The sequence below is a fragment of the Zychaea mexicana genome (genome assembly GCF_025766255.1).
Source record: "Zychaea mexicana strain RSA 1403 chromosome Unknown BDB00scaffold_116, whole genome shotgun sequence".
Lineage (NCBI taxonomy): Eukaryota > Fungi > Mucoromycota > Mucoromycetes > Mucorales > Lichtheimiaceae > Zychaea > Zychaea mexicana.
Window position 1 is genome coordinate 83,135 of NW_026516779.1, and position 13,166 is coordinate 96,300.

At 44.5% G+C, this 13,166-nt stretch overlaps 5 protein-coding genes across 5 annotated transcripts; 4 read left to right on the forward strand and 1 right to left on the reverse strand.

The window, feature by feature from the left end:
• Positions 1-2,145: 2,145 nt before the first annotated feature.
• Positions 2,146-2,996, forward strand: BDB00DRAFT_792106 (uncharacterized protein; the record flags this gene model as incomplete). The annotated part of the gene is made up of 3 exons (XM_053121097.1): positions 2,146-2,551; positions 2,712-2,804; positions 2,905-2,996. 3 exons carry the CDS (start codon positions 2,146-2,148, stop codon positions 2,994-2,996), a joined length of 591 nt encoding a protein of 196 aa, XP_052974401.1.
• Positions 2,997-3,649: 653 nt separating this feature from the next.
• BDB00DRAFT_773134 (uncharacterized protein) lies at positions 3,650-3,955 on the forward strand (the record flags this gene model as incomplete). Its single annotated transcript, XM_053120080.1, has 2 exons — positions 3,650-3,756; positions 3,805-3,955. The coding sequence occupies 2 exons, from the start codon at positions 3,650-3,652 to the stop codon at positions 3,953-3,955; spliced, it is 258 nt and encodes an 85-aa protein (XP_052974402.1).
• Positions 3,956-4,079: 124 nt separating this feature from the next.
• Positions 4,080-6,458, reverse strand: BDB00DRAFT_773061 (acyl transferase/acyl hydrolase/lysophospholipase; the record flags this gene model as incomplete). Its single annotated transcript, XM_053120075.1, has 4 exons — positions 4,080-4,978; positions 5,060-5,203; positions 5,351-5,865; positions 5,923-6,458. 4 exons carry the CDS (start codon positions 6,456-6,458, stop codon positions 4,080-4,082), a joined length of 2,094 nt encoding a protein of 697 aa, XP_052974403.1.
• Positions 6,459-7,255: 797 nt separating this feature from the next.
• BDB00DRAFT_877767 (major facilitator superfamily domain-containing protein) lies at positions 7,256-9,298 on the forward strand (the record flags this gene model as incomplete). The annotated part of the gene is made up of 4 exons (XM_053127658.1): positions 7,256-7,688; positions 7,828-8,666; positions 8,752-8,890; positions 9,054-9,298. The coding sequence occupies 4 exons, from the start codon at positions 7,256-7,258 to the stop codon at positions 9,296-9,298; spliced, it is 1,656 nt and encodes a 551-aa protein (XP_052974404.1).
• Positions 9,299-10,783: 1,485 nt separating this feature from the next.
• BDB00DRAFT_729901 (uncharacterized protein) lies at positions 10,784-11,031 on the forward strand (the record flags this gene model as incomplete). The annotated part of the gene is made up of 2 exons (XM_053118296.1): positions 10,784-10,887; positions 10,974-11,031. Coding segments are annotated over 2 exons (162 nt in total), but the record flags the coding sequence as incomplete, so codon positions are not given.
• Positions 11,032-13,166: the final 2,135 nt, after the last annotated feature.

The window sequence follows — 13,166 nt, forward strand, 5'->3', positions numbered from 1 at the left end:
CATCTAAATTCACAGCTGCTTATACGTATACTTTCTCTAGTAGAATACACAGTTACTTGACTGATATCATAGCCCTATGTTTATTAATCATGTTTGATGCTGATGAGTATAAAGCAGCAAGGGGGCTTTTCAGAAAGCCTTATATCTACTAGCAGCATGTAAGAAGACGTTTTCTTTCTTCTAATTGTATGTAGATGTATATATATATATGTATCTTTTGTCTGCACTTTCATCACAGACAATCACGAATGAAAATGTATTGTACATGTGAAACCTATGTATTACTGTAATGAGTGGACAAAACAAACATAAAAAAACAATAGATCACATGCGCATTCATAGACGTATCGAGCATACTGCTACAAGTAATGTGCATATGTTGTGGCGGTCAAGGTCTTGCGAATGAAGAATGTCTTTATCAGTGTGCTAATAGCAGCTTTGAAAAGTAGATTAAAAAAGAAATGACGCACCCGGACTGTCGCAAAAACAAATAATGCTGTGTGCAACGACTAGTGTCATCTGAACCTTCTTCATATTCCTTTGGAGGAACTCTATAACTTATACATGATATACAAAAAAGATCATTTATACGTGGTAAAAAATCCATTACCGTTCTTCTTTTTTTTTGATATTCGAATGACCATGTCTTTTTCATATATAACATAGAGGAAAGTGACAAAGATCCTTATCAGCTTTTGTAGGGTAAAGTGCTACTTAGCAATATAAGCACGAGGACAAACAGTTATCTTCTCTCTTTGATAAAGCAGCTATACCACCATTGCGAATACTGTACGAATTTAAGTGACTTTGATCAGCTCACACACATACAGCAAGTGCATATCATGCTACCCTATTAAACTGAGTCTGCGAATATAGATCGTTCAGGTAATAACGACAACGACAAGTACGTCAGTTATGACATGCACAAAAAAAGGTATTATCTACATGAGAAAATACAGCTAAATTCGAGATTGGGTATAAGCAGATGACGCTGAGAAAAGGAGGGATACAGTACATACGGTACGCATATGCGAGGGGTACATAAAATACATAGTGACTTTTCAAGTCGAAAAACCAAAACTCTGCTATTTTATCTGCTATTTACGTAAAACTAGCCAAGATGGTTCATTGGATCCCAAATTTATACGCAGCAGAAGCTTTACAGACCTCTTCTTGACATTTGTTGCGACAATCAAACTTCTAGCTCATTCGAATTTTGTGGTGTTTGATAGCAGTATGTAGTAGGTAAGTGTATAGATAATAAAGATGATATTAGTATCAAATGGCCAATATGTGGCTGCCATTGTTGTTGCATATTAATGAAGGAGGAGCAAACATTAATCAAGCGTAATTTATACGTCAGCTACAATAGTATTATTATTCCAGCAAGCCATCAATAGGGACGCTAAGATTCCACCCCTCAACAGCCATTTTTATCATTACGATCCATCGATTAGGACGTGCAATAGGTAAAATAGAGATTTTTCAGTTAATAGACTTGACAAATTTATGCTTTGTGAAAAGTGCTTTTGTGTGCACGAAAAACGAATTTCTGCAGGATAATAAACCTAATACCACGTATCTGTTGTTTGGTGCGTTTCACATAGTATACACATTCATGCCAGACATTTACACTCACGACACCAAATCAACGGACCTGCCTGCGAACAAACCCCTTTATTATTTAGTGTTTACGCGGGAACTTCAAAAAAGTTCTGTTGTTGATCCATGACAAACAGCAACGCATGAAAAAGAAGAGAAAGAGGCTCTGTAGTACATGCAACATGTACACATTACACGAAAAAGAATGTAAAGCGGAGTGATGTGCCAGTTAGAAAGGTTGCGTAGTATCGACAACACATCCACAGAGGAAAGAAAGAACCACAAGCGTTTGTTGTTACATCAGTATATTTTTTATTATTTTCCCTGCTCTCGATCTCTCTCTGTTTTTTCTCTCTCTCTCTCCTTCCTTATATTCCATTTCTCTCTCTCTTTTTACCCTTTGCCACAACTCCACCTATACATAAGAGAACTACATATTTTGATAAACGACGATTTCCTCTTGCATACGCTGATATATAATTGATGTCACTGCAACTCGCTGAGAAAGTCCCTCAGCAACCACCAACACAACTCCCACACGCTATGACTGAACTACAACAACAACAACGACAACAACAGCCTTCGTCCTCCTCCATTGCTCCATTATCCATGACGCCATCCAATGAATCGACTCCTCCTACCACAACTGACAATGGTTCAGCACTAGCTATTAGAGCACCGTCTTCTACGTCTCCCACAAGTGACGATCAGCCTTCTTCTAACAACAACAACAACAACAATCAACACCATAGCGATGCAGACAACGATAAGAATGACCTTGACGAGGACAACGACGAGGAGGAGGACGACGACGACAAACAAAAGTTATCACTCGACCGGGTTCATTTGACACTGCTTCTAATTTCGGGAAATAGACATACATTCGAGTTTGACCCACTGTCAACAGTTGCTCAAGTAAAAAAACACGTAATTACAGAATGGCCACCAGGTAACTCTACACTTCCCTTAGGAAGGGACAAACTGTGCTATAGATAGCAATGGGCAGAGATAAGGAATAGAGTATGAAAAAAAAGCTTTTGCTCTCGAGCAGGTTAGAGCTACTATATAATAATGTCATTAAAAAACAAAGAACTCGATATCATTGATAGAGTGGGAATCGAACCGAGCAGCGCCGCAGTCAGTCGGCTATCTCGAGTTACTGTATCTCGGCAAGTTTCTCGAAAACGATTCTACGTTAGAATGTAATTGAAGATTGGGAGTCGGGAGGTGGAGGATAATTTGAGAAGCGGACGGAGAGACCAAAGTGTTATTGACATTGAATTCTCTTTCTCGGCCTTCAAGCAAATCGGCTTCGAGGCGGCGAGTCGTTCACAGTCCATTTACTCGTGCGCGACCAGCAGCTCAAATCAGCTGACGGTAAGATGAAGGAATGAAAGAGAAGAAAGTAGAAGAAAGGAGCAGGTGTCTAGATGTTAAATTGTTCTTTTGCTCTGCTAGATACCAACGCTGCGGAAACGGTACCGCGGTGCAAATGTTGCATTATCCTATGAAGCTAATCCTTCTCGTCCACTATATCCACTGTACATTCTCTTCGACCTCGTCCCATTCATTCATTCATCCATACAGTATCGAATAATTCTTTGCTTTGACATCATTTGTAGCAGCTTCTGTATAAGCACACAGGCCTCTTTCTCTTTTAACAGAACACAACTGAAGCAATTATATATACCCGCCCCCTCCAACCTCCGTCTAACTCAACATCAGATACACCCATTGGCACGGAAGAAAGGTTGGCATCCGCAACTCCCGGTCAGTGGTAGCACAGCAGTAGGAGAAGGCTAAGAAGTTTATGCAGAAAAAGAACAAGGTGGCATGTTGCAACAGCAAAAAGAATAATTGCCCGTTTGGGGTTCTACTTTGTTCCGACGAATAATAAACTTTGCATAAATTGTCTCTCTCCCTCTCTCTCTCTCTCTCTTACTTCTTCTTACTTTTGTTCACAACCCTCTCAAGCCTCGCCTCCCAGCAAGTACAGCTTTTGCATACCGTCACTACCACTGCTGCCATCACTGCTTGCGACTTATCAATGGAAAAGCCAGACCAAGACACGCTGACCCATCCGCTGCTCTATCGGGAAAATATCAACTCGGCCCAACAGTCTGAGGGAAATAGCAACAACACTGTCGCATCATCGTCATCAAAAGAAGATACCAAGAACACAAAGAAAGAACAAGAACAAAGATGGATGCCACCTGCACAGCCGCTCAAGGACGGCGGTGATGAGTGCTGGGATTGCTATCCACACCTCGTACGCAAGATTGAAAACGAAGGAACACCCGAACAAGTCGAGCATCTTCATCAGCTGCAACAATCACAATCTCCAAAGCATTGATAATAAAAAAAAAGATCCGTTTCTTTACATAGTCTATGATACGTTCTCAAAAACAAGCATTATGATTAGCTATTACTACTGAGTGTATTATGTACATGTTAGGACTTCGACTACGCACTATGCATCATGACGATGACGTCGGGGATGGCCAACTACCAGTCGTTCGCTGCCTTTGTTTCTTTAGCCAAATCAGCTTGAGTGTTTGTTTCACTTGATCCATATTGTCTCGCCAGTTGGCTTCGCCCAGTCCCACGAGCTTGGCCACTTGCTCGGCCGAGTAGACAAAGTTCCACGTGCTACAGAATTCAGCACACTGAGGATCGAATTCCGCATCGTACTTTTCGTTGGGTATCAGTGGAAAGTATGCCATCGTCGTTTGGCTGCCCTCAAAAATAGTGCAGGTCCCGAGACCATATTTTTCACCCGGCGTCGCATGATTGTTTTTGTTATTGTTAGTCTCATCGTCTTTGACATCCTTGTGTTCCTCATGCGACGCCTGTTCTTGCAGAGGCCATCGAGCTTCAGCTGGCCATCCGTCAATCCCACGCCGTTGTGCATACCCTTCTGCGCGTTCCAGATGTCCGGCCGTTTGTATGTCGGCACTAAGGTCTAACGCGATAATCATATCGACTTGACGCTCTTTTCTGAGCAGTGGGTAGAAGGGTAGGTTGTTGTCACAACCGGCGTCAAGGAGATCCAAGTATTCTCGGTCAAACAATGAGGTGATTTCATCCTCAGGCATCGTCGGTGGCGACGGAAGCTTGTAGAATGGATTTGGAAACCGGGCGGGAGAAAACGGATGGATGGTCAATAGACTTTCTTTATATTGGGTCAGTGTGGAATCAACAGCGGCAATGGCTGCCTCGGGGAGGAACACTCGCATCTCTTGAAAAAAGTGAGCTAACGAGCTTGCAAACGCGCTGCCAAAAACACCAAGCATCGTACCAAGCGTCTGTTCCGGCAGTCGTTCGATACTCTTACCATTTTCAAAACGACGTCCAAAACCCCAGATGGGGATCCACGCTAAATACAACACACCATTATTACAAACGATGAGTACTAGCTGGTAAACAGCTGGTCCAACAAAATTCCTTCTTTGCTTACCGTTCAGTTCTTCGCAGCCCATTTCAAAAGGTGTAAACTCAAACCAACGGTACAGATCCTGCACTTCGTGATGCACCACACAGTAGATGGGCATCGGCCACGAACCGTCTTCAAAAAAGCGTCGCTGACGTGACAATTTGAGCTCTGACTTGGGCATGAGTTTGGCACGTACTTGCGATCCATCCTCATCACGCACAAGGCCACTGTTGCCGACTGTCCTATCCTCCGTGTTTTGCTCAATTTTTTCGCTGTACTGAGAAGGTTGCCGCTCCATGTTTCCTCTGGGTCGACGCACCACCGTTTGCATTTCGGTCAACAAGGTGCCTCCCAATAGCATGCCGAACACATCAACGACATTGAGAGTACCGTTTTGCTGATGGTAACGCTGAATAAGACCTTGCATCAACGTTTTGGCGTTCTGAGCAGAAGCCTGGAGGATGGCAATGAAGTTGGATACATTGGCGATATGGGTATGGATGTGTGACTTGAGATGATCCACCAAAGTGTCGAAAGATCCGTTGGTCAACCGGCTGTAGAGCTGCGCCATGGCCCATGTCGACCCAGAGACGCCGGCAGTGTACATGGTGCAGTCGAGCATACCCGTCTCTTTCATGGCTTTCAGGTAGCCTGTGGCACCATTCATTGCTCTGTATCCACCCCCACTGCTCGCAATACCAACGACAGGTACGTCGCGTGGATCAACTTGATCGGCATCGACGCCTATGAACGCCGCAAATGCATTTCGCTGTCGGTTTTTACGCGCCGCGATGAACTTTTTTTCTTCATTTGACAGCTCCGTACCCATCCTTTTGATAACCATTTCTTAGTTCACACACATACACATACTTTCTTTGTTTCTTTACCTTACTTGCGTGTCAAACGCGATTTCCGGATGCAGAGACTCGTCCGAATCTTCTCGTCGACTGTCTTCAATGATACGCCGAAACTCGTCCATGGACACAAAGTTCCAAAACTGCTCATACGTTTGTCTCACACTTTCCATTTGCGAAGCGAACGCGGGGTATATGTTGGTCATTCTCTCGGTCAATGCTTCCAGGGATGGTAGATCGTCCGTGGACCAATCCGGAAGTGAATGAAAGATCGCGCCAATGAATTCGTCACTCGTATGTTGCAATGTTTGGAAATCAACAAGCCAGGACCCTTCGTCTTCTGTTTGTTGTTGCTGTTGTTGTTCTTGATCAGCAAAAGTCGATTCATCATTGTTTTGTTTTTCTTGTTTGGAAGAAGACGAAGAAGGCAATTGTCGTGTCTTGACAGTGCTGCCATAGCCGCTACTACCGGAATTTGCTTGCTGTTTTTTGCGGCGTTTTTGGCTGTAGTTGATCCCCACAATGGCGCAAACAGCAAGGGCAGTGAGGAAAAACAAAACTTTTGGCATCGAGTATGTATTGTTGGCTGGTTGGTGAAGTTGGTGTGAGTGGCGGGAGGAGAAGATGAAACAAAAGGAGAAGACTGGTTCCTGATGCTATTTCCAAAAGCAAGTTCAGATTTGAACTAAAACGCGCGTTGATTCTCCTTCGATTGGGTTCTATCACAGGGCTCTCTTCTCCTGTAACACATGCAGCATTTTATAAAGATCACGGTAGCTTTTCTTTCTATGGACAATGTTCGTTTGTAGCGAGATGTCTCTCTTGTTGTTGTGTAAATATTAATAGAAACAGCAGCTAGGCTTTCGACCTGAAGCCTTCATGGGGATCTGTTTGAAGCGCATGTTGTTCGATACTGTTACCATGGAAAATGAAAGGGTGGAAGGGGTATGTGTTTTGCAATCCCATCGTCCGATGCATTGCATACACCATTTCCTAGAATGGAATCTCCTGGGATGAGTGTGTAACATGAGTGTGCCTTGTATGTGGTTGTCATTAGCAACCCTCGTCGTCATGATGGAACAGCATAGAATCGCTACTTCAGCAAGCCAAGGAAGAAGACCCTCTGCCGGAAGAAAGGCAGTTCTCGAGGGGTGTCTGGTTCACCGGGGGTGCTCCCCTCGTTTCAGCGCCAAGGGTGTCTAAAGTGCGTTCTCATCACACCACACCACGCATCAGACAATAATAAGACAGAGAAGAAGATGAAAAAAGAAGACACCCACAAACAGCGGTCTGCTCTTCTCTTCCGCTCCTCTCTCCCCTTTTCCCAAACTAACTCTGGTTTTCAGCCCATCTCCGAGAAAAACAAATGCTTTTTCCCAAGGCACTGTACGTCTGCGTGTACTCAATCTATGGCTCGGCCATAGCCTATCTGGCACTGTTCTATGACGAGGCGTTACACTTGCCGTCCAACCAAATCGGCGTTTTGCTTGCCATAACCCCGTTCATACAAAGCTTATCGTGCCCTCTGTGGACCGTCGTTGTCGATCGCAAGCCCCAATGGCACGGCTATCTCATGAGTGCATTGGCCATCATTGGAGGAAGTGGTGTAATGGCGCTCTTGTTACTACCGGGATGGCTAGTTCAAGACGTCGACGACGGCAACAATGGCGGCAACACAATGGTCACCTTTGCCGCAGCTGTGACGCTTGCACTTATTTTTGCGTTTTTCGGCCAACCCGTCTCGACACTTGTCGACAGTGCCGTATTAAAAATGCTTGGCGATCAAAAAATCTTGTATGGTAAGAATAAGAAAGTGCTGCTGCTGCTGTTGTTGTGGATGACGCGGGTTCACTGATGACTCACGTACACTTGTACCTCCAACAAACACGTCGAAACAATGACGACGTCAACAACAAACACGGACACACACATTAAAAGGCAACCAGCGGCTGTGGGGCTCTGTTTCGAATGGGCTCAACATTCTCCTTGTCGGTTTATGGGTCGGTGTCTCTGGAATACAGGTCGCATTTTACGTGTTTGCCTTTGGTGTAACCTCCTTTGCTATACTGGCCTCGTTCACAAAGTTTTCATCGGCCGAAGAGAGCGATGTACACAATGCTGACTGGGCTGCTGCTCATAATAACAACAACGAAGACGATGAGCATCAAGGAGGCAACCACAACAACAGTCGTCAGCCATTGCTTCGCAACTCACTTAGCTTCAATCGTCCTTACAATGCAATAACGGGGGAAAATGGTGCACCCCCTATTGCATCCTCGTACCTGACTTCGCTGACAGGCGCCCTTTCAATCGGCACCGAAGTCGACGCTTTACCGCGTCGTGACAGCTTAGCCAGCTACGCCAACACCGAATACTATGACGACTATTACGACGAGGGCAGACGGCTTGGACTATTACGGACGACAACGACAGCCATGGACGTTCAACATGAGGCGAGTCAGCGGATCGCCAATATGGATCATCTACCCCCACTCGGCCTTGCCTTATCCAATATCCCCACCATTGATACCACACTAGCAGCATTTGCTGACTTGGGCCGCCCTGAATCGAAAGCACCCGAGAAATCCACCTTGAGATCACCCCGGATCTCGTCCTTTTTGCTTACCATGATGTTGTTTGGCGTATCGTATTCGATGATTGCACAGTTCCTATTTCTAATTTTGCGTAACGACTTGGGGATTGACTCGTCATTGATCGGCTGGACAGGACCTATTGCTGGTATTGCAGAAGTCATGACCTTTTGGCTTTCGAATAAGGTTCGTCTATCGTCATCATTTGATAATTCGCACATACGAGCTCTGTGATATTCTGTCGGTTTTAACAAACAATAACGATATGTAGCTCTTGGAAGAATTCAATGTAGCTAGTCTTATTGGATTTTCACATGTGGGGATCATCATGCGTAATCTGATATATACGTGGATCACACCTGGACAGCCCATGTCAACAGTGATTGCCTTGGGCATGCATCTGGTTAATGGTAAGTGACAGCAAAAATGTTGGGATTGTGAACAAGTACAGAAAGCGGGTAGTTGGGAAAATCAAAGTTACTGGTTTTTTGCGAAAACAGAAATCACATTCGAGCAAATTCTTAACCACATGCGTTTCTGCCCTTCAACCTTCACACACTCTCGTTTACTCAGGCTCGGCGTATGCTTTGCTTTGGTCAACTGCGGTTTCCGAAGCAGACGCCATCTTTCCCCCGGATCAACGCGCTGTCGCACAAGGCATCTTGGCTTCTCTTTTTACGGGACTAGGCTACGGAATTGGATGTATCGCCGGTGGCGCAATCTACAATCAACTCGGTGCAGTGGCCCTGTGTAATTCCTCTGCTGCCGTGGCTGCTCTAAGTCTAGTCGTGTTCCTCTGTGGTCGTAGTATGCAGTAGACGCGGGAGGGGGGATATTGTGCGATAGAATAAGGAAACGGGAACTTTGTCGACAAAGGAAAGGGATCTGGCAACAAATCATACTGGTTGCCACCAGTTACTGTTTGAATCACAGTTATACCTTATATTATTACTGCTATACTCATATTACATTCATCGTTATCACTCTTATTATTTATCACCTAGCATCTGTCACTGCACATACTTCTAACTACTACTTTGAACAAAAAAGAACAAATTACCTTGCATCCTTCACTTTCCATCCTCATTTCTATATGCACTACAGTACATTGCATGTGCATGCAGATTCTTCTATTCACTGAGTCATCAGTGCACCCCATGGTCTAGCTTCTTAAGGAGGGAAGAGGCTGGGGGATGATCTATGTATGTCTGTCTGATATGTCAAACTATCACCATTACAGATTGACAGCTCCGGGGTCACTCTATTGAAGACTTATTACCAACTGACGGATTGATTGATTGATGACTGACTGACTGCCTGCTTTTTTCGAACCCCCCCTATTTTGAACGTTTCCTGCTCCGCTCATGCGCGCGAAGCTCTTTATTTACATGCTATTCGTAGATATCGATCATCCAGATCCGTCCAAACCTTCGTCCCGTGGGAGCATCCAGGTTTGCAAGAAAGGGTAGTATCTGGTGTTACCGAACGTGTTTAATCTCGATTACCTTCTTTAGCCCTCTTTCTCTCTCTCTCTCCCCCCGCCACCCTTTTTCTCGTATAACGTTGGCACATTCTTATACTGTGTGATACAAGTTTCCATATGTGACCTCACTAAGGCTACATAAAAGTGGGGAAAAAGTAGGCGCATTGGCATGGCAGAGAAGGGATGTTTGGAATAAAAACCTTTTAGGAAAGTAAAAGCAAGGGAGAGACAGGGAACGTTCGCGCGCGCGCGCGTAAGCAGCGTCAACTCACACACCTGGAGCAACGCATAATCACTTAACTCACATACACAAAAACCTGCATGCATATCCGCACGTCAATAAAGAAAGAAAGAAATTCATCTCAGATGCTTCCCCCGAAAACAGAAAGTGGAGGAGTGCTAATTTGGGGTGGGGGTGGGGTGGGCGGATAGAGAACGATGAAGGGAACAGCTAAAAGCAAGAGAGAAACGAAAAGTCGGGAAGGAGTGCAGCAAAGGAGGGGAGAGATTTCATGTTTCAAATCTAAAGACAATGAAATTTTGACGCACCTAAACAAAGCAGCAGGAAGCGGGCGGGTCTCATGCCTCAGTGCTACCATATGGCCTTGTCTTCTTCTAGGCTATTCTTTTCCCCTTCATATCCTACCCTAAGCTCGCAAAGTTTATATACCCTCTCTTTCTTCTCTTTCTCTCTCGCTTTTCCCTTTTTCTCTCCCTTTGTTTCCCCTCTCACTCAATCGCTTTTTCTAGCGTAACACCACACTTCCAAATAAGCAGCCTCACTATGTCTGAACAGCTGGCAGCAGAACTGAAGAAGAAGCGGCGGTACCAATGTACAACTTGTAACAAAGCGTTTAGTCGGCCTAGTGCGCTTCGAACTCACATCTATACGCATACCGGTGAAAAGCCTTTTGAATGCACCACGTAATAAGCTTAGTTAGCGGATCAAAGAGGGAACAGGTGTCGAGGATATAAGCAGTAGCCCTAAACATCTTCTTTTCTTTGATTAGTCCGGGCTGTGGTCGTCGTTTCGCAGTAATTAGCAACTTACGTCGTCACTTCAAGGTGCATCGTAAAGTAGTTCATGCCAGCCGAATTCCAGCTAGTGAGCGTCTGCGTCAAGTTCAACGGCTGATTGAACGCACCGCGCCACCAGAACCGTATCCAATGCAGTACGCTATGCCAGATCAGCCTCGCCAACCTCAGCATCAGCACCAGCAATATTGCCACCATCACCATCATGATCACCATCAACAACAGCACAAATCCCCATCCCCGTTAATACCAGTAAGTGGTGAAGGTTGTGGTGTAGTAGATCACCATAGCTTTTACCGTCATTATCAGTACGCACCGTACGGACCACCGTTGACACCTGCTGCAGGAAACAGCATACCAACATTGTCGCCTTCTTCTTCTTCCACTTATCCGTCCTCGTACTTCAAATCTGCGCCTAAAGCTCCATTCATTGTAATGGTAAAAATACAAAAGACACCCTTCATTTACATCCCATTCCTGTCTATGTACACCCCAAACTGTCCCAGACAGAAGAGAAGCTAATAATGACACGTTCTTATCATCTACTAGTCCGACGTGACTCAGCAACAACAACATCATCACCACATATCTCACCATTATCGCGAGCCTTCCGTATTTCATTTTAACCAACAACCCCATTCTAGCTTTGGCCAAGCATAACGTCAGCTCAAAAAAGCTTCTATTGCAAAAAAAGACAAACGCCCTCCTTCTTTATTACGTTCCTATATGAGTAATCTTATGGTATCTTGTTTATCCACGCGCGCCCTATAATATCTTTCCTGGTTTCTCTTTCCTTACATTACATATAATGGTCCCCTTTTCTTCCTCCTGTCAGGCATTTTTTTTGTGCAAATAGTATATAATGGTAATCGCCGTAACAGCCCCACTTCTATTTTACAATACATATACATATATATACATTACTTCAGTCGTAGCTCTCACAGTTCTCATCACACTTATACATAATATCTCATATGTATACACACTACATTGTATGTCATTCTGATATCTCTACAGTATCCTACCACACATGTTGACCAGGGATGTTTATCAAGTAAACTTTTTTTTAACTTTAGCAAAAGGATGTTACAGATGAGGCTTGTGCTGGACGATCACTTTGCATTTCTAATCGTGATTAATACCAGCGATACAGAGTGCGCAGAGGATATAAGGAGGGTGGTGGTGGCGAGTTTACTGGTTGTACGAGCAGTATAGGAAGACAGGTTCCCCTATCTTTTGTAATACGCACATCGAGTACACGCGCGGTCAATATTGATTTCTATGTCGTCCATTGTCGTTTTGTTGCTGGCCCGCGGTGATGCATCGTGGTTGGCGGGCTGCTCACTCGATGATCTTTCGTATCGGTAAGTTAGGTTGCTCTGTTTATGGTGGGCACCATTGCTCGTCGTCGCCATCGTCGTTTTTGTCGCTTGATCTCCACCTGCTAGACCGATTTTCCCGCCCTAGTAGTACGTGGTTCTAGCTCCTGCTCCTAGTTCCATTGTTGCCGTCGCTATCGTCATATTCACAATAACCCCTTTCATCATTATTTTCCCTGCATGTGCAGCCTTTAAACCTAACGCCATATAACGATTACGTAAGCGTAGACTGTTAACAGATAACCAAAGCTTCTTCTTCATTTTTACCGACTTGTTCCAGACTCATAGCGACGATTGTTAGTTTGTAAGTTGCCACACGAAAATGGTGACACAGAACACAATATCATATAGGAATTTTGGGCTTTCCCCTGAGAAGAAACTATTATCATTTTCAGTTCCGCACAGCTCAGTCATCTGATGACGCTCGGCCTGAAAAATTATATATGTTAATAACTACAAAAACGAGTGTCCCCATCATTATCCCCGTAAACACACATAGTTTGCACAGCCGTTTAGACGTTGGCACTGTGACATGTTGGGGAGTTTTTTTTTTTTCGCTTTGGAGCTATTGTAAACAGCGAAGAAAGTATGTACGCAAGTAAGATGCGTTATAATACTGACAGAGATACATCGTGTAAACGCAGTTAGTACAAAAAAAAGGAAATTTCGGGATTACACTATCCTCCCTATTCATCCTCCTTGTATTGATGGCAATATATATGCTGTGTACATTATGAGGGCCTGAGGCGCAAATGTGATTGAGTTGAGCGACCAGATGTAAAAGAGCCG